Source organism: Suncus etruscus, chromosome 4 (genome assembly GCF_024139225.1).
Source record: "Suncus etruscus isolate mSunEtr1 chromosome 4, mSunEtr1.pri.cur, whole genome shotgun sequence".
NCBI lineage: Eukaryota > Metazoa > Chordata > Mammalia > Eulipotyphla > Soricidae > Suncus > Suncus etruscus.
The window spans coordinates 20,935,260-20,955,726 of record NC_064851.1 but is presented as its reverse complement, the minus strand read 5'-3'; the positions used below and the strand labels follow the sequence as shown (position 1 = coordinate 20,955,726).

General features: G+C 45.5%; 1 protein-coding gene across 1 annotated transcript in view; it reads right to left on the bottom strand.

The window, feature by feature from the left end:
* Window positions 1-9,670: 9,670 nt before the first annotated feature.
* SDHB (succinate dehydrogenase complex iron sulfur subunit B) overlaps window positions 9,671-20,467 on the bottom strand; it is a 29,529-nt gene continuing 18,732 nt past the window's right edge. The window contains exons 4-8 of the mRNA XM_049772099.1: window positions 19,547-19,683; window positions 18,502-18,618; window positions 15,471-15,572; window positions 12,244-12,366; window positions 9,671-9,907 (exon numbers count right to left, since the gene is read on the bottom strand). Coding sequence (XP_049628056.1) covers window positions 9,830-9,907; window positions 12,244-12,366; window positions 15,471-15,572; window positions 18,502-18,618; window positions 19,547-19,683 — 557 coding nt within the window. The 3' untranslated portion in view covers window positions 9,671-9,829. The remainder of the gene's footprint in view (window positions 9,908-12,243; window positions 12,367-15,470; window positions 15,573-18,501; window positions 18,619-19,546; window positions 19,684-20,467) is intronic.

Below are 20,467 nucleotides of genomic sequence, written 5' to 3'. Positions count from 1 at the left end.
CACTGCGGGCTCACGTCCGCCAGCCGCGCCGCGGGGGCTGCTGGGAAATGTAGTCCGTGTTGGTTTGGGCCAGTGGGCAGAGACATGGCGCCCAGACAGATACTTTTACTTACTTACTTACTTACTTACTTACTTACTTACTTACTTACTTACTTACTTACTTACTTACTTACTTACTTACTTACTTACTTACTTACTTACTTACTTACTTTACTTACTTACTTTACTTACTTACTTGATACTTACTTACACTTACTTTCTGCAGGCTTTCACTCACTCATCCACCCACCCACCCAGTGACCTGGGATGGGCTAGCCGGGTTCCTCCTGGCTCTACGCTCAGAAATCGCTCCTGGCAGGCTTGGGGGACCATATGGGATGCAGGATTCAAACCACCGTCCTTCTGCATGCAAAGCAAACACCCTATCACCATGCTATCTCTTTAGCCCGCGACTATGTGATCTGGGGGAAGCTGATGAGCCTCTCTGGGCCTCCTTTCCTAATCTATAGAACAGAGATGATGTTAATAACCCACTGGAGATATTACAGAAGTGGATGCAGTAGCCCAAATTTGATCCTCAACATCCCTATGGTCCTCTAAGCATGACCAGGAGTGATTCCTGAGTGTAGAGTCAATAGAAGCCCCTGAACACTACCTGGTGTGATTCAATGCTATCCTCCCCCCAACAAAAAACAAAGCTGCTGTCCCCATTTGGGTCTGAGCAACTGGAAGAGAACAGAGTCATTATCTAGCTAGAGCAGACCCCTGGGGTTAAGGAGCAGGTGACCTGCTAGGGGGAAGGGGCAGATTTATTCAAGTTCAGGTGAGAGGACTTGGCCCACCTGCAGATAATTTCAATGGAACCCTGGGACTTCTGAAAAACCCTACTTTCCTCCCTCATCCCCCCAGGACTGAGCTCGGGGCCTGTGGAATACTTAATTAGGAAATTCCAGGCCCCATACAGCAGACAGGATGACTGGGCTGGGAAAATGGCTTATGTATATGGTTTGCTGAGTGGTAGTGTGGTACAGTGAGGAGGGCACCAGGGACTGAGGTTAGATGCACATCATTTGCTTCTCAGCTGTGTGAACTCCTTCCTCTTTCAAGTGCAAGTATTTGAGAGAAAGCATATGGTTGGTAGAGGCCAGGTGCTTTCTGTAAATCTTGGTGCTGCCCTAGAATCTTCCAAAATCCTGCAGGGCTTGTATCCACAAAACAGGTATCCTGCTTTGTGTTGGTGCCAATACCAATCAATGCCTTAGAGATGTCATACTCTGAGTCTTTCGGGAAAGAGCTGCACTTGCCACTTGGCCCCTTTCCCTGTAAGGGCAAGAGGCCAGAACTAGTTCTCTTTCAACCTCAGAGGATGTGGGTGGCCCTGCCATCAGCCAGGGCTTACCTCTAGGGAAGTGGTTCTCATTGTGTGGTCTCTGGGACAGCTGATGGCTGGCTGTGGATAAGATTCCCACAGCAGCTGTTGTTCCTTTGAGGCCTATGAGAAGAATTTACTATGTCTTGTGCATGGGCAAAAGGCATAAGATGTCATCAGTTTAGATTGGTTTATGCTAGATCATGCATGGCCTTACTTCTTGATTTCTCTAGTTTCACTTGGTTTTTGCAACAAAAGGAATTTTTCTTACCTAATTTCAAGTCCCATGACCAGATTTTGAGCTGTCTAAACCCAGAATATAGAATTCAGCAATTTATTGTGCAAGAAAGGGAAGAGAGGAGCTGCAGTGATAGTACAGTGAGTAGGAAGGTTCTTTCTTTGCACATAGTTTACCCAGGTTTGATCCCTGGCATCCCATATTCCTGAGCATTGCCAGGAATAATCCATGAGTATAGAGCTAGGGGTCAGTTCTGAGCACAGCTGGGTATGGTTGGAAAAAAAAAAAAAAAGGGCTGGAGAGATAGCATGGAGGTAGAGTATTTGCCTTGCATGCAGAAGGACAGTGTTTCTAATCCTGGCATCCCATATGGTCCCCCAAGCCTGCCAGGAGCAATTTCTGAGTGTAGATCCAGGAGTAACTCCTGAGCGCTGCCGGGTGCTCCGGTCCCAGTCCTGCGCAAGGCAAATGTCCCACTGCTGTGCTATCACCTTGTTTATTTTTTTATTTTATTTTATTTTTAAATTTTTTTATTTTGAATTATGAGAACAAAAGATGCAAAGAAAGAGGACAAAGTAAAGTTACAGTGGAAGGACAATCATCCATAACATAATTCTCAGAAAAAGTCCCCTTGCTGATATCTTTTTTTTTTTTTTTTTTTTTTGGTTTTTGGGCCACACCCGGCGGTGCTCAGGGGTTACTCCTGGCTGTCTGCTCAGAAATAGCTCCTGGCAGGCACGGGGGACCATATGGGACACCGGGATTCGAACCAACCACCTTTGGTCCTGGATCGGCTGCTTGCAAGGCAAACGCCGCTGTGCTATCTCTCCGGGCCCCCCTTGGTGATATCTTAACTTTGAACTTTCAGCCAAAGAACGTTAAAATAAATAAAACAGAATCCATGTACAATTACTTTGTATTTTATTTTTTTATTATTAATTTATTTTTGTTTTGGGGTCACACCCAGCAGCGCTCAGGGGTTACTCCTGGCTCTACGCTCAGAGATAGCTCCTGGCAGGCTCGCAGGACCATATGGGATACTGGGATTTGAATCACCGTCCTTCTGCATGCAAGGCAAATGCCTTACCTCCGTGTTATCTCTCTGGCCCCTGTTTATTTATTTTTTGTTTTTGTTTTTGTTTTTTTGGTTTTTGGGTCACACCCAGCATCACTCAGGGGTTCTTCCTGGCTCTATGCTCAGAAATCGCTCCTGGCAGGCTCGGGGACCATATGGGATGCCAGGATTTGAACCACCATCCTTCTGCATGAAAGGCAAACGCCTTTGCTCCATGCTATCTCTCTAGCCTCATTTATTTATTTTTTTAAGTGAAGAGGACACACCTAACAATGCTGGTGGACCATCTAGTGCTGGGAACTGAACCCAAGTGTTCTGCATTCAAACCATGTGCTCAGTTCATTGAACTGTTTGGTCCTTCATATTTATGATTTGGGGGGGGGGGATTAGGGCTACATGTAATGATGCTCCAGGTTTCTCCTAGTTTTGCACTCATAAATTACTCCAGGTTGGCCATGTACAAAGCAATATCCTTCCCACTGTTCTATTTCTCTGGCCCATTATTATTATTATTATTATTATGTTGTTGTTGTTGTTGTTGTTGTTGTTTTGTTTTTGAGTCACATCCGGCAGTGCTCAGGGATTACTCCTGGCTTTATGCTCAGAAATCGCTCCTGGCAGGCTCAGGGGATCATATGGGATGATGGGATTCAAATCGCTGACCTTCTGCATGCAAGGCAAATGCTTTACCTCCATGCTATCTCTCCGGCCCCTGGCCAGTTATTTTTGAATATTGTTTTTTGAGGGCTATTCCTGGCTCTGTGTCCAAGGATCAGTCAGTAACTCCTGCCAGTGCTTGGGGGACCATATGTGGTGTTGTACATCAAACAGGGGTTAGCTTCCTACAAGCCAAAACACTATACATGCTGCACTATTTCTCCAGACAGAGCCATTCTTCATATTTATTCTCTTTTTTAAATTTCTTTTTTGGGCCAAATTGGTGGTGTTCAGGGATTACTCTTGGGTCTATGCTCCGGTATCACTCCTAGTGAGGCTCGAGACCATATGGGCCTGCCACATGCAAAGCAAGTCTCCTATCCACTCTACTATTGCTTTGGCCCATATTTTTTCTTTTAAGAGGGTTTTGTGTCACACCAACAGCGTTCAGGAAATACCTTTCCTTGCTCATGGACCACTCTCTTTTTTAAAAACAATACTATAGAAAACAGAGAGACAGTGTAGAAGATAGGGCACTCATCTTGCATATGGCCAACTGAGTTCAAACCCCAGAATCCCAGATGGTGCCCCATGCACTGCCAGGAGTGATTCCTGAGTGCAGATCCAGGAGTAAGCCCTAAGTATCTCCAGGTGTGGCCCCAAAACAAAACAAAACAAAACAAAACAAAACAAAACAAAATAAAATAAAAATATAAAAATTATAATTGTGAGAGGTGGGTACTGTTAATTCCATGACATAAAAGGCAAAATAGAGGCACAGAAGTTCAACAACTGATTTAAAGATGGTTAAGAAGGGATGGCTTAAGGGGCCGGAGAGATAGCATGGAGGTAGAGCATTTGCCTTTCATGCAGGTCATTGGTTCGAATCCCGCCATCCCATATGGTCCCCCAAGCCTGCCAGGAGTGATTTCTGAGCCTGGAGCCAGGAATAGCTCCTGAGCGCTGCCAGATGTGACCCAAAAACCAAAAAAAAAAAAAAAAAAAAAAGAAGGGATGGCTTGGCCAGAGAGATAGCATGGAGGTAGGGTGTTTGCCTTGCATGCAGAAGGATGGTGGTTCAAATCCTGGCATCCCATATGAACTCCCAAGCCTGCCAGGAGTGATTTCTGAGCATAGAGTCAGGAGGAACCCCTTGAGCGCTGTTGGGTGTGACCCAAAAACCAAAAAAAAAAAAAAAAGAAGAGATGGCTGTCAGTCATCACATACCTGCCATCTTGCTGAGAGAACAACAGCCCAGCTCTACAACTAATCTCCATAAGAACATGATGGCGGCCCCCGGAGAGATAGCACAGCGGCATTTGCCTTGCAAACAGCCAATCCAGGACCAAAGGTGGTTGGTTCGAATCCCGGTGTCCCATATGGTCCCCCGTGCCTGCCAGGAGCTGTTTCTGAGCAGACAGCCAGGAGTAACCCCTGAGCACCGCCAGGTGTGACCCAAAGACCAAAAAAAAAAAAAAAAAAAAAAAAAAAAAGAACATGATGGCTGGGCCAGAATGATGGCACAGCGGCAGGGCATTTGCATTACAATCAACTGGGACAAAGTCAGATTAAATCCTGGTATCCAGAGCTTGCCAGGAGAGATTTCTGAGTGCAGAGCCAAGAGTATCTCCAGAGCGTGGCCCCCAAATACAACAAAACAAAAAGAACATGATGGCTTCCAAATCTTTCCAGGTTGACTGGTCTGGCTGACAATTTTGAAGCCTTTTCTGAATGGGGGAAGATAGATTCCCTTTGTGCCTGAAGGCACAGCATCCATCCCACATTCAGACCTCTGACTTAACCTTATCAAACTACCAAACCACCAAATTGTTCTAAATCTGTAGAAATATAGTTCCTGGACCTTGTAGGCTTGTATACTGACACCTCAAAATGTCATCAGAGTGTCAGCCCAATAAGATTACAGCAAATCTGGGCCAGTGAGGTGGCGCTAGAGGTAAGGTGTCTGCCTTGCAAGTGCTAGCCAAGGAAGGACCGCGGTTCGATCCCCCAGTGTCCCATATGGTCCCCCCCAACCAGGGGCAATTTCTGAGCACTTAGCCAGGAGTACCCCTGAGCATCAAACGGGTGTGGCCCAAAAAACCAAAAAAAAAAGTTTACAGCAAATCTGATGGGAAGGTTATGAAGAAGAGCAAGAAACTCTGTGAGCCTTAACAATTAATACAGAAGGCTCAATTGGCACCAACCAGTAAATCCATAGACAGTAATTCAGTAACACCATTGAGAGAGAACAATTATTATAAGCTGACACTTAATGCTTTATGATCTAAGTTTAGAGAATTCCATTTGCCTTTTTTTTTGGTTTTTGGGTCACACCCGGCAGCACTCAGGGGTTACGCCTGGCTCTACGCTCAAAAATCGTTCCTGGCAGGTTCAAGGGACCATAAGGGATGCCGGGATTCGAACCACCATCCTTCTGCATGCAGGGCAAATGCCTTACCTTTATGCTATCTCTCCATTTGCTTTTATGTTGTAACATGCGATAGGAAATCAATCTGTTTATGCCTGCAAGGGGCAGGCTGGAGTTGTGGGAGGGAAACAAGGGACACTGGTGGAGGGAAGGAAGATCACATTGGGGATGGGATCGGTATTTGAACATTTAATAACTGAAACAGCTGCATTACGAACAACTTGGTAAATAATGCATAGAATAAAAAAGTTGAAAAAATAAAAAAATATTAAGAGATGGCTTTATGAGTCCTACAAAATTTAGAGCACTCGCAGTTTATCTTTGTGAACAAAGGTATATTGTCTGGATACAATTAGGGTTCAGAAGTAGCATAAAGCGTAAATTAGTTTCTCTATTCAGGTCTTCATTTTAATTAATTTATATTTTGGGCCATGCCCACTGGTGCTCAAGGATTACTCCTGCTGTTTTCAGGGATCAGTCTTGGTGAGCTCAGTGAACCAATTGAAGAGTTGAAAATTTAACCTGGGTCAGCTGCATGCAAGGCAAGACACCTGACCTGCTTATCTCTCAGGCCCCAGGTCTGTTTCCTTTATTTATTTATTTATTTTTTTTGCTGGCAGTTCTCAGGGGTTACTCTTAGCTCGGCTATCAGGAATCAATCATTGCAGGCACAGGGGACCATATGGTATACCAGGGATTGAGCCTGAGTCAGCCACATGCAAGGAAAATGTCCTAACACTCTGGGCCCCTAGGACGGTAGTTTTATTGGAAAAACCTGGCTTGCAACCCAGTGAGAGATTAAGTAATTGCTAAATTATTATTGGTTGCTATGGGCTGTGTCCAGCTCCAAGTTTAAATGAAGTAAGCATGATCTCGGTTTCATGATCTTCAGAAGAAGAGTTTAAAATGGGCCCTTCCCTGGCCCTGCCTGTCTCTTATCAGACAAAAGTTGCGACATTGCCTGCATAGGCCTGGAGAAAAAAAAAAACCCAGTGCTTCCTTCTGACCTGGAGACAAAAACAAAGCCTATTCTGCTAGATTCCTAGCATCTCACATAGTCCTTGGGCCACCAGGAGTGACCCCTGAGCACAGGACCAAGAATAAGCCCTGAGCATTAATGGGTATGCATCCCCCTTACCCCCCAATTCTGAATTATGAGATGCAGGTTAAGGAAATCCTAAAAGGGTTGGGGGGTATGTGCTTTGCATAAAGGAGTCTAGGTTCAATCTCCCAGGACCACACGGCCTCCTGAATACTGCTGGGAGCAGTCCCTGAGCACTGCCAGGTATGGTCTCCAAACAATTCAATCCGTAAGCCAAAGAATTCTGAGCAGTGTAAGGACAAAGGAGCCTGTTCTCTACATTCTGAATAATCCTTTGTACTAGTGCCTCGGAGGAGAGGAACAAATATTTATCTTCTTTACCTCAGCATATCACCCCTCACAATGCCAGAGACTAATGCTGTGCCTTGTTACAGCCACAAAAGCTCAGTAAGGTTTATTCTGGATGAATCAGACATGTTTTCTTAGCCTCCTGCCCCATGATTTAGGAAATTTGTGCTTCCTTGAAAAGCTCACTGCTACATCTCAAACAGTAGCTTGAGGAGCTTGAGGAGCTCGAAAGATGTACAGGGGTTATAGAGCTGGGCTTGCAGGCCATGAAGCTTGTTTGGTCCCTGACCCTGAACTTTTCCAGTCCTGAGAATGGTATTAAATAATACTGAAAGTTGGAGAAACTAGTATTAAAAAATTTAGGGGCTGGAGAAAATAGTAGTCCACAGAGTTCTTGCTTTACTAATACCCAACATCTCATATGGTCCATGAATCTACTAGGAGTGATTCCTGAGTGCAGAGCCAGGAGTATCTCCTGACTACCCTATATGGGGGCCCCCTAAAGTTCACTGGGCTGGGAAGATAATAGATACATATAGGTACACTATACCCTTTGATCCTTGCACTACATAACCACCTTTACTCTCCTCACTGCCACCCCAGTATTGCCATTTGTAGTCCTTGAACCCAACCCACAGTGCTATGGAAGTGGCAAAGGTTGCCCCCTGAGCCCCAGGGACCAACTTTTATTTTATCCTTGGGACCCTGACAATGAACCACTGTCAGATCTGGTAGCCTGAGTATTGCAGGGAGAGACCCTGGGTCCCTGAGCATGGCTTTGGAGTCCCTCCACAGATCCGAACATCACAAAAGGCAACAACTGTAGAGATCTAATTAGATTCTATTATTCAGTCAGCATGTCATCTAGCAAGCAGAAGAATCTGGAATGGGACTAGCACCGAAAGGAAGGTTTTCATAGCTGGAAAGGGGATTAGGCCTGGCAACTGACATAAACAAAGAATGATTTCCTTAGGTAAAACCAAAGTGTCAGAGGGTCTGATAATTGGATTGTTTCACTGGTTAATATAGAATTTTTTGCTAATTTTAAAATTATACTTTTGGGGGCCGGAGAGGTGGCGCTAGAGGTAAGGTGTCTGCCTTGCAAGCACTAGCCAAGGAAGGACCACAGTTTGATCCCCCGACATCCCATATGGTCCCCCAAGCCAGGGGCAATTTCTGAGCGCTTAGCCAGGAGTAAACCCTAAGCATCAAATGGGTGTGGCCCCCAAAACAAAAACAAACAAACAAAAAACTTTTGGATGTGACAGCGCAGTGGTAGGGTGTTTGCCTTTCACGCGGCTGATCCAGGTTGGACCACGGTTAGATCCCCAGCGTCCCATATGGTGCCCCAAGCCAGGAGCGATTTCTGAGTGCATAGCCAGGAGTAACCCTTGAGCATCACCGGGTGTGGTCCAAAAACAAAAACCAAAACCAAATATATATATACACACACACTTTTGGAAACAGAGATACTACAGAAGGTAAAACATTTGCTTTCTGGGGCTAGAGAGATAGCATGGAGGTAAGGCATTCGCCTTGCATGTAGGACAGTGGTTCTAATCCTGGCATCCCATGTGGTCCCCCAAGCCTGCCAGGATCAATTTCTGAGCGTAGAGTCAGGAGTAACTCCTGAGCGCTGCTGGTGTGACCCCAAAAAACAAAAAAAAACTAAACAAACAAAACCATTTGCTTTCCATTCAGTCAAACCAGGCTTGGTCCCTGACACGATTCTTCAGGAGTTCTGCCAGGAGTGATCCTTGAGCAGAGCCAGGATTAAGTCCTGAACACCAAAAATCAGTAGAAAAGAATTATGCTTGGGGCTGGAGAGATAGCATGGAGGTAAAACGTTTGCCTTGCATGTGGAAGGATCGTGGTTCGAATCACAGCATCCCATATGGTCCTCTGAGCATGCCAGGGGCGATTTCTGAGCATAGAGCCAGGAGTAACCCCTGAGCGCTGCCGGGTGTGACCCTAAAACAAAAATTAAAAAACAAAACAAAAAAAGAATTATGCTGTTTTTTTTTCCCTCCCACATATGGGTGAGTTGTGTGTAAGGCAGACCATACTTTTAGGAGAGATTGAAATTGCTGTCAGATATTAAATAAGTCTTGGTGGGAGCCAAGCATAAAAAAAAAAAAAAAGACTTCATTTTAAGCCTGTTTCTTTTTTATTTTGGTTTTTCGGCCACTGTGCTATCTCTCCAGGCCCAAGCCTGTTTCTTTTTAATAATACAGGACTGTATAATATAAACAATACCTTATGGGCTCTCAGAATAAGCACCAGGCATTCTCACACCAACTGGCAAGGTGGGCGCTATTATGATTCCTATTTCACAGATGAGTAAAATGGAAGAGTGATGAGGAGTTTCATACCCAAAGTGGTAGAGGTGGTGAAGGGCAAAGCTGGGAAGAAGCCTGTACCCAACCCCCACGCTGCTGTGGCTTAGTGCTTCAAGGACAATCTCTCCTACTGGTATTCTCATGGTCTCTGTAATGAGTGACAAAGAAACAGGCTTCTTTTTTGTTAGTAAAGTAGAATAACATTTATTTCTTAAATTTTTTATTATACATGCAGTGCTCATGAAAATCAATAATTCTGAAGGAATTCAAATTAGATATAAATTATATTCAGCTCTGAGCTGATTGCAAGTCACGGTATGGCTGCGGTGACAGTTAAGCGGAAGCTTTCTTCTCCTTATAAGTTGCCATCATTTTCTTGATTTCTGCAATTGCTTTCCCTGGATTCAGGCCCTTTAAAAGGAAAACAGAATCAACATCAAAGGATGAGATGAAAAGAAAGGCCCCTCATTCGGTGCATATATGTTTAAGAGAGTTATTTCTTCCTGCTCTACATACCCCTTGATTAATATAAAATGTCCATCTTTGTCCCTTACAACCTTCCTGAGTATAAAGTTTGCATTATCTGATATTAGTATGGCCACTCCAGCTTTTTTATGGGTGTTGTTTGCTTGGATAATTTTTCTCCAGCCTTTTATTTTGAGTCTATGTTTGTTCTGACTATTCAGGTGCGTTTCTTGTAGGCAGCAGAAGGTTGGATTGAGTTTTTTGATCCATTTAGCCACTCTGTGTCTCTTAACTGGTGCATTTAGTCCATTGACGTTGAGAGAAAGAATTGTCCTATATGAGGGAAATGGAGAGCCTGTTTAGAGTACAGGCAGGGGTTAGGTGGGGAGGAGGGAGACTTGGGACATTGGTGGTGGGAATGTTGCACTGGTGATGGGTGGCGTTCTTTACATGACTGAAACCCAAACACAATCATGTATGTAATCAAGGTGTTTAAATAAAAAAAAAATAATCCTGTAAAAAAAATAAAATAAGATATATATATATATATAATATATATATATATATTATATATATATGCGCACACCCATGTTCACATCACAATAGCCAATACCTAAAAACAACACAAAAAAAAAAAAAAAAGAAAAGAAAGGCCCCGGGGCCGGGCGGTGGCGCTGGAGGTAAGGTGCCTGCCTTGCCTGCGCTAGCCTAGGACGGACCGCGGTTCGATCCCCCGGCGTCCCATATGGTCCCCCAAGAAGCCAGGAGCAACTAATGAGCGCATAGCCAGGAGTAACCCCTGAGCGTCACAGGGTGTGGCCCAAAAACCAAAAACCAAAAACCAAAAAAAAAAAAGAAAGGCCAAGGCCTCAGGGCCCTGAGAGATAACACAACTGCCTTTGCCTAGCAAGCAGCCGATCCAGGACAAAAGGAGGTTGGTTCGAATCCGGGTGTCCCATATGGTCCCCCGTGCCTGCCAGGAGCTATTCCTGAGCAGACAGCCAGGAGTAACCCCTGAGCACCCGCTGGGCGTGGCCCAAAAGCCAAAAAAAAAAAAAAAAGGCCCTAAGACTTTGAGTGGAACTTCCCCCAAAGTACAGTCACAGCAAGCTGAATGCAAACCCGAGTCCCCTCTAACCTGGGGGCTTAGAGCTTTTCGAGTGTCTGTTTTCAGACTTTTGTAATGTTGGCTCAGGGTTGAAGAGACAAGACTGTCTTCTAGCACTGCATGGAACCTAAGCAGTCTCCTCTCCCAACTCCAAGAATAGGTCAGTTCTCACTGACAAGAGCCCTGCCCCTTTGAATTTCTGCTGATGACTCACTGAAACAGGAAGTCAGACCAGGGCAGAGCTAGACGTTCTTTGAGTGACCAGTGACTTCTAGGAAAGCGTGTCCCTTCTATCTACAGCTGTGTCAAATAGCTCTGTCTTTCACACATCACCATCTGCATCAAAGGTATGTGCAAGAGACGACTGGGATGCAGAAGGCCGTCTGGCTCTGCTCTGGTCCTAACCTGAGTGCCCTTGGAAGTAGTGCCAGCCTTATTTGTAAAAGCAACTGTAACTTGGTGTCAGCCTAGCTGCCAGCTTCCTTACTTTGATAGCACAGCAGGTACTGTGTTTGCCTTGCAAGAAGCTGACCTGGGTTTGATTACTGGCATCCCATATGGTCCCCAAGCTAGCCAGGGAGGATTTCTGAACACAGAGCCAGGAGTAACCCTTGAATGCTGCCGGGTGTGCCCCAAAAACAACAATCAAAGGGAAATTGCTTGGTTGGTCTCTGTGTGCTCAATTCTGTAGCCTGCGTGTTCCTGGCATGCTAATAGCGAAAGCTGGCCACTCCCTGTGTGGGCTGCCAAGGGAAGCAGAGCTGGGCGATGAGACTCCATCAGAGGAAAGAGTAGAAGGAATGCTGAGATAAGGTGGTAAGTAGGCAAGGCTGAAAGTCAGGATGAACCAAGGAAGCATGAAGAAACCCAAAGTGAGATGAGCAGAGAAGAGGGTTGGTGGTGGTGGTGGTGGGAGAAACCAGGGCAGAGGAACAGGAACCAAGAGAAGGAGGAAAGAATAACAGTCCCTGAGGGCTCCCTCTGATTCTCACTTAAAGCAGCCCAAGTGCAGGTTCCTGTTCACGGCTTCCTGTGGCACCCTTGACTCCTCAATGACTGAGAGGTCCTGCTTTGGAGGGGCCTGAGCAAACCAGTTTTCTATATGTGCTCAAAGGACAGGTACGCTCCCCAACAGCTGCCTTCCTGGGACAGCGTTCAAGGCAGCCCGATGTACCTTAGGACAAGTCTTTGTGCAGTTCATGATAGTGTGGCAGCGGTACAGTGAGAACGGGTCTTGTAGTTTGGCCAGACGCTCCTCAGTGAAATCATCTCGGGAATCGATCATCCAGCGATAGGCCTGCAAAACCAGGGACAGGTGAGCTGAGCTGAGACCTACCTGGCCAGAGTAGCAACACCAGATCAATTTAGATCTGGGCTGGGAGGGGGGACAGAAGAAAGAAGTCCCTCAGCTTTGAGGACCTGTCCCCAGGTTCTCAATGATGCTGTCAGTGCTTTTGATGAACAATGCCCATAAACCTTTAACCCTCACTATACCTGCAGCCCTGGTTTTTAATTACATGCCACTTGGCATCATCTTCTAATATTTCACTTTTATTAGTGTTTACTAGTCTTCCATCCAGAGCACAGATCAGAGAAGATAGGGGTTTGTATCTTTAGTCTCTTCATCTGTCTTATTAAAAAAAAATTGTGTGTGTGTGTGTGTATGAGATACCCAGTGATGTTCAGAGATCACTCCTGGCTCTGCATTTAGGAATTACTCCTGGCAGTGCTCAAGGGATCAAACTGAGATCAGGTACATGCATGGCAAAAATGTCATGGGGCTGGAGAGATAGCACAGTGGTAGGGCATTTGCCTTGCATATGGCTGATCCAGGACAAACCTGGGTCCAATTCCCAGCATTCCATACGGTTCCCTGAGCCTGCCAGGGGTGATTTCTGAAGCACAGAGCCAGGAGTAACCCAAGTGTCACTGGGTGTGACCCCAAAACAAAACCAAAAAACATTCTACCTACTGCACTATTTCTCCAGCTCCTATTTTCTTAGACAGATTCAATTTTGTTTCACTCACCATTTCCTTTATTATTTTTTGGGTTTTGGGCCACACCTAGCTATGCTCTCACATTTACACTTGTCTCTGTTGAGGAGTCATTCTTGGCGACACTGAAGGGTTCATACCACATGCAGTGCTGGGGAATTAACCTTGGGGTTGGTCTCATGCAAGACAAGTGTTTTAATCCCTCTTCTATCTCTCTGGCCCTTAGCTCTCTTTAAGTGAGTATATTGGACTGGGGCCAGAGCGATAGTACAGGGAAGTAGGGCATCTGCCTTGCACGCAGGCAACCCTAGTTCTATCTCTAGCATCCCATATGGTCCCTCGAGCCTGCCAGGAGTGATTTCAGAGTGCAGAGCCAGGAGTAAAGGAGTGTTGCAGGGTGTAACCCAAAAACAAACAAACAAATGAAGAGTGTATCAACCCAGAAGCCTGACTAGCCAGCTGAAAGCTGATGTGGTCCATTATCACGAGCATGCTCTAGTACTGGTGCTGAGGGGACTTCAACAATTCTCTATTGGTTCTTCCTTGGTACAAGTGCTAACTTTGAATATTTAGTTTTTTGTTTTGAGGCCCTACCTGGAGATTCTAGGGCTTCCCTACATAACTACACAGGGTGGGGGGTGGGGTAGACTGAATCTGGAGCTCCTGCATGCATGTGTTCCAGCCCTTTGAGCTATCTTCCTGTTCTCTTTCACCTTTAAAATCTTATTTTTATTTTTGGGAGACATCTATCTGTGCTCAAGGGACCATATGTGGTGTTGGAGATCAGCCACATCTAAATCAAGAACCTTATTTGTACTACCTCTCTGGCCCCAATTATTTTATTTTTTAAAGTAAACAGGGGTTGGGGCTGAAGTGATAATACAGCAGGCAGGCAGTTTCTGTCCCTGGCAACCCACTTGATCCCCCAGGCCCCACCATGAGTGGTGTCTAGGAACAGAGCCAGGAATATTCCCAGCATCAGTTGGTGTGACCCCAAAACAAACAAGGAAAGGAATGGCACTACTAAATGGTCACAAAACTTTTTGTTTTCAGGTCACACCCAGTGTTGCTGGGGGTTTCTCCTGGTCCTATGTTTGGGGAGAGGGTGTCACTCATGGTGGTGTTTAGGGGACCACTCAGTACCTGGAAATAGCTCACTGAGCTATTTCTTTGGCTCCGTAAGTTTCTTTTTGGCAGGACTATGAAAACTGAGAAGCTTCTTATTTTCTTTGATTTATTTAAGAGTCTATGAAAAGTAGTGACCGCAATTGAAAACGTACACCCTTCCTGGAACAAAGGCAATGATTTTCTTTGGAATGACATATGAATGTGGTGAAAAGAACAAAAAATCCTCTCCATGGTGAAAGGCTACACACAGTGATGCTCAGAAGCTATTTCCAGCCCTGTGTTGCTCAGATGGAACCTAGGCATGCACTCACTCCAGTTCTTGAATTATGTCCGTAGGGACTGTTATGTTCCTAGGGAATTTTAATATGGAAGGAGGGAAGAGAGAAAGAAATTTCTTTGAGGGAGAACTTTCTGGCTATCAGATTGGAAACTGTAAGCTGGAGATATACAAGGATAGGGAGCTTACTTTGCATTCAGCTAACCCGGGATGGATCTCTGGCACCACATATGGTCCCCCAAACCCTGCCAAGAGTGATCCTTGTGCACAGAACTAGGAGCAAAGTTAAGTACAGCTAGATATGATCCTAAAACAAACCCCCCCCCCCCAAAGGCATGATTAGAAATTGCTTCCTGGGTAAGGAAAGCCTGGAGTTTTTGGGGCCGGAGCAATAGCTCAGTAGGTAGGGTGTGTGCTTTGCATGCAGTGAACCTGGGTTTGATCCTTGGTATCCCATATGGACTCCTGAGCACCAACAGCATCAGGAGTAATTCCTCATCGAGGAGCCAGGAGTAATCCCTGGGCACTGCTGGGTGTGGTCCAACCCCTCAACAAATAATCCAGGAGTCTTGGATATAGTGGTAGTAGGTGGCTTAGAAAAGAATGTTGTTCCAGAGGGAACAAGTTCAAAGAGCTGAATGCCCAGGAATAAGTTTCTTTTTTTCAGCATTGGGAACCGAACTTAGAGGTTCAGATATGCAATTCAAGTGCTTTATTGCTGAGCCCTATTTCCAGTCCCAAAGTCAGTTTAAAATATATAGGCATGGTCTGACAAGAATCATGTCACCATTCCTTGAAGAGAAACTCCCTACCTGACAATAAAGGCACTTTGCAGGTGATCCCCTAGATTTACGGAAAACCAAATGAAGACAATGACCCTGTTTGTAACGGACACCAAGGAAAGAATGGATGCCCCAAAGCCTGCCCTTCAATACATGGTCCTTCACATCATTAGGGCTTGGGTTTCAATTTCTGTTACACCAACTAAGGAAGCACCTTACCTGCATAAGAACTGCTGGGCCCAGGTATTTGTCTCCATTCCACCAATAGCTAGGGCAGCTGGTACTGCAACAGGCACAGAGGATGCACTCATAAAGCCCGTCCTGCATAAGGAGAAAGGGAGAGTTCGTGAGCACAGGATTGAAGACGCTGTCAGGCTTGTTCGTGGATATTAAACAACAGTATTTGTGTGGTCACAGCAACATGACCACACAAATGGCACGTGGCAAACTCCTTAGATGGCTCGAAGATTTCTAAGAAAAGATCTTGCAAATGAAACATCTGCTGGACTAGAATCCAGAGTTAAGTCTAACTATGATGCATCTTACCAGGTCAACAATAGACCTCCACTTTCCGGTAGGGGGCATACACAGCACTGCTCAGAAATAACTTCAGGGCTGGCGAGGTGGCGCTAGAGGCAAGGTGTCTGCCTTGCAAGCGCTAGCCAAGGAAAGGACCACGGTTCGATCCCCCAGCGTCCCATATGGTCCCCCCAAGCCAGGGGCAATTTCTGAGCGTTTAGCCAGGAATAACCCCTGAGCATCAAATGGGTGTGGCCCGAAAAACCAAAAAAAAAAAAAAAAAAAAAAGAAATAACCATATGGGGTGCTGGAAATTGAACTCAGGTCGACCATGTGCAACATAAGCACCTTATCTTCTGTACTATTGTTTAGGCCCCAATAATCCCTCACTTTATCTAAATAAATTGTACAAAAAACATGGGAAAACTTTACCATCTAGAATGCATCCTAGGAGAAATGAACCGTTCAAAGGTACAGTTCACAACTTTTTTTTTTTTGGTTTTTGGGTCACTCCCGGCAGCACTCAGGGGTTACTCCTGGCTTTATGCTCAGAAATCGCCCCTGGCAGGTTCGGGGGACCATATGGGATGCCGGGATTTGAACCACCATCCTTGTGCATGCAAGGCAAATAAACTACCTCCATGCTATCTCTTTGGCCCCTCACAACTGTTTCTGCCCAGGCTTAGCGGGAACTGAGCACGTATGTGAAAATATCCTTCTCTATAGTGGCCAACGCAGAGTGGGCACTGTGTGCTCTCTGCTTATTTTCCTTCCTCTGCTCATGTCAACAATTCACTACATCGAGTACTATTAAATTTCCATTTTATAGGTATGAACCTCAGAGAGCTTAGTTAAGTCATGTGCCCAGGATCAAGTGACTACAGTGGCAGAGCTGGAACAGAACGGAGGACAATCTGGCTTTAGGATCTCTGTTCTTCAATGCCTGTCATGTGGACTTGATGTGCTGGACTCGATCTAAAAACTGGACTTCCTGATCTGGGGAATAATAGAAACTGACTGAATGAAGCAATCTAACTTCTCAAATGACAACTGATAAGTGATCAGAGTTCATGATTTTTATTTTTTTTGGTTTTTGGGCCACACTAGCGGTGCTCAGAGGTTTCTCCTGGCTCTGCACTCAGAAATTACTCCTGCAGGCTCCGGGGACCAGAAGGGATTCCAAGAGCCGAATCTGGGTTGGCTGCATGTAAGGAAAATACCTTACCCGCTGTGCTATCACTCTGACCCCTCACTAGGACTCTTTTTTTATGTGGGGTTGGGAACTAAACTCAGAACCTTACACATGCAACTCTACCACTGAACTACATCCCCTGTCCTAGGACTGTCTTTTATGGAAAGATGAGAGGGGATAAGTATTTACCAAGATTTATAAGGTAGAAATTATTCCTTTACACTAATACTACACAGCAGAAAACTGGGATGCAGTGAGTAAGAGAGAGCCCTTGGCCATAAGTGTACTCAGTGTGCCAGTGGATGGCAGGTATGTGTCTCTCTGTTAAGTGCTGTGTGGAAGAGCACATGAAATGGGGACTGTAGGACATGTGTCCTTGGCCCCGTGAATGTATGTGGCTGGAACCCATCTCCATATGGTCTCAACTTCTTTCCACCTCTTTCTCTCCTCAAGGACAAGAATGGCACAGAGTGCTGGGAGTAGGATGCAAATCAGAGACATCTTAGCAGAGAGAGTGGTATAAAAGGAGGAGGCTCAAGACTTGCCCTACTAACACTTTCATCTGAAGACTTTATATATAAAGAGCAACTCTGAGAAAGTGAGAAGGCCTGTGATCAGTAGAGGTGTAGTGCAGAAGAGACCATCGAGGCTCTGGTCCCAGTATGCAATGAACTATTTCATCGCACCTATAAGACAGGTGGTAGCAGAGAGACTGCAAAGATGGATGCAAGGTGTGGAGGAAGAGGTACTTTTAGGTTTTGCCCCCCCCCCCCCCGCCCACAGTAACTACATTAGTTTTCACATGGCAATGAAATCATATGATGATGCATTTCTCAAACAGTTACGCTAGCATTAAATTATGACTGCTGGGCCCGGAGAGATAGCACAGTGGCGTTTGCCTTGCAAGCAGCCGATCCAGGAGCAAAGGTGGTTGGTTCTATTCCCAGTGTCCCATATGGTCCCCCGTGCCTGCCAGGAGCTATTTCTGAGCAGACAGCCAGGAGTAACCCCTGAGCACCGCCGGGTGTGGCCCAAAAACCAAAAAACAAAAAAAAAAAAAAAGAAATTATGACTGCTGTTTTTTTGTTTTTGGGCCACACCCGGCGGTGCTCAGGGGTTACTCCTGGCTGTCTGCTCAGAAATAGCTCCTGGCAGGCATGGGGGACCATATGGGACACCGGGATTCGAACCAACCACCTTTGGTCCTGGATCGGCTGCTTGCAAGGCAAACACCGCTGTGCTATCTCCAGGCCCGACTGCTGGGTTTTTTTTGGTGGAAAAGGGACTAACATGGTAACACGGTAGCAGTCAGTTCTGCTAAACTGGGGCAGGGCACTGCAGGACCCTGATCTGCTCAGCAGGGTTCGTCATGGGTGACATCTCTAGGTCTGAGGGGATTCCTTTTCAGAACACATTGAAGAGTCCACATTATCTCGTGTTCCTCCCAGAACTGTGACTCTCCTTCCCAAGCCAGTCTTTCTGGCAAATTTCTTTGCAAAGAAATTCTTCAGATCAAGGCATTCAATAGGATTTACTGACCAGTTTCTCCCGATCTTCTATGGATTGCAGGTACTGCTGTTTGCCTTCCTGGGATTCATCCTTCTTCTTCAAATATGGCTCAATGGACTTGTACTGAGCATAGAAGTTGCTCAAATCCTGAGGGGAAGAGAAAAAGGGTCACATTTCATCATCATCTCATCAGCTGTCTCAGTTACCTCATTCCTTAGACTAGGCCTACTTTTCCCCCACCCCCACCTTATTTTTGTTTTTGGACCACAGCTGGCAGTGCTCAGGACTTATTACTGGTGGGTTGGGGGACAATATGTGGTGCCAGGGATGGAACCCAGGTAGGCCGTGTGCAAAGTAAGTACCCTACTCGCTGTGCTATCATCCCAGCCCCATCCCACTCTTTGACAGACAAGATGTGACTTTTCCTTTGGCATAAACACTCAGAAGATTGCGAAAGGAGAAACAATGCTAGAGTGGTTAGGAAATCTTTCCTTCACCCATGTGGGAAATGTTCCAAGTCCCCTTGCCCTTTTTCCCCTTTCCTCCATGGTCAATGCAGAGAAATAAAAGTTAGAGATCGTAACTGGTGATTTCCCAACTGGTGTTTTCTACAGGAATTCTTTTAGTTATGGACACACTTTTAATTTCTGGAATGGTTTCAGATATAAAATGTGCCCTCTCGTTCTCAACAGTCCTCACCACATGAGCTGGCAAATGATCTTCTAGCTCTGTATGTGATCCACTATTTAAATTCTTTAATTAAACACAGAAGTAAGTCTTCCCCAAGAACCAGTAATACAATATATAATACCACCTCTCCATGCTTACTAGGAAAAAAATTTTAATAAAAAAAAAAAAAACAGGCATAGGGGCCGGGCGGTGGCGCTGGAGGTAAGGTGCCTGCCTTGCCTGTGCTAGCCTAGGATGGACCGAGGTTCGATCCCCCGGCGTCCCATATGGTCCCCCAAGAAGCCAGGAGCAACTTCTGAGCGCATAGCCAGGAGTAACCCCTGAGCGTCACAGGGTGTGGCCCAAAAACCAAAAAAAAAAAAAAAAAACAGGGAGAGAAACTTACAGGAACAAGATCCTTAATCACATACATATGTGGAAGAGGGTAGATTTTGGAGACTTTGTTGAGGTTGGTGTCAATCCTTCGGGTGCAAGCAAGTGTGTTACCTCCATTGATGTTCATTGCACAAGAGCCACAGATACCTGAGAGAGATCATACACTGAACATTCATTTTCCAGATCCAAAATAAGAGCAGTTTATTTCAAATTCTCTTTCCTGAATCAGTTCTTCCACCATCAAAAGCACCATTGATATAGATCAGGGGTCTCAAACTCCGTACAACATCTTGTGGCCCTGCCCTAGAGGAATCTTTTTTGTTTTGTTTCGTTTTAGTTGTTTGGGTCACACCCCCCAATGTTCAAAGCTTACTACTGACTTTGCACTCAAGGATCACCCCGACTTTGCCTCCTGGGGCCCCCAGGTAAATTGAGTTTGAGACCCCTGATTTAAGACCTTTGGTAGGAATCCTGCTGTCTTTATCCAATTCCTCCTTCCTCCCTAGAATAGTGACTTAAAAGTTGGAGTCTTATTTATTTTTTGCGGGGGTGGGCGATGTTTGTGGCCATATCTGGTGGTGCTCAGGGGCTACTCACACTTATACGTTTGTGTCTGCTGCAAACTGAGTCAACCAGATAAAAAGAAAGCACTTTAGGACCTGTACTGTATTTTGACCACTAAAAACTGTAGTTATTTTTTTGTTTTTTTTGAGCCACACCTGGTGATGCTCAGGGGGTTACTCCTGGTTATGCGCTCAGAAATCGCTCCTGGCTTGGGGGATCATATGGGATGCCAGGAATTGAACCGAGGTCTGTCCTGGGTCAGCCGCATGCAAGGCAGCTCCGTACCACTGTGCTATTGCTCCGGCCCTGTAGTTATTTTTTTGTTTTGTTTTTGGGCCACACACAGCGGCACTCAGGAATTACTCCT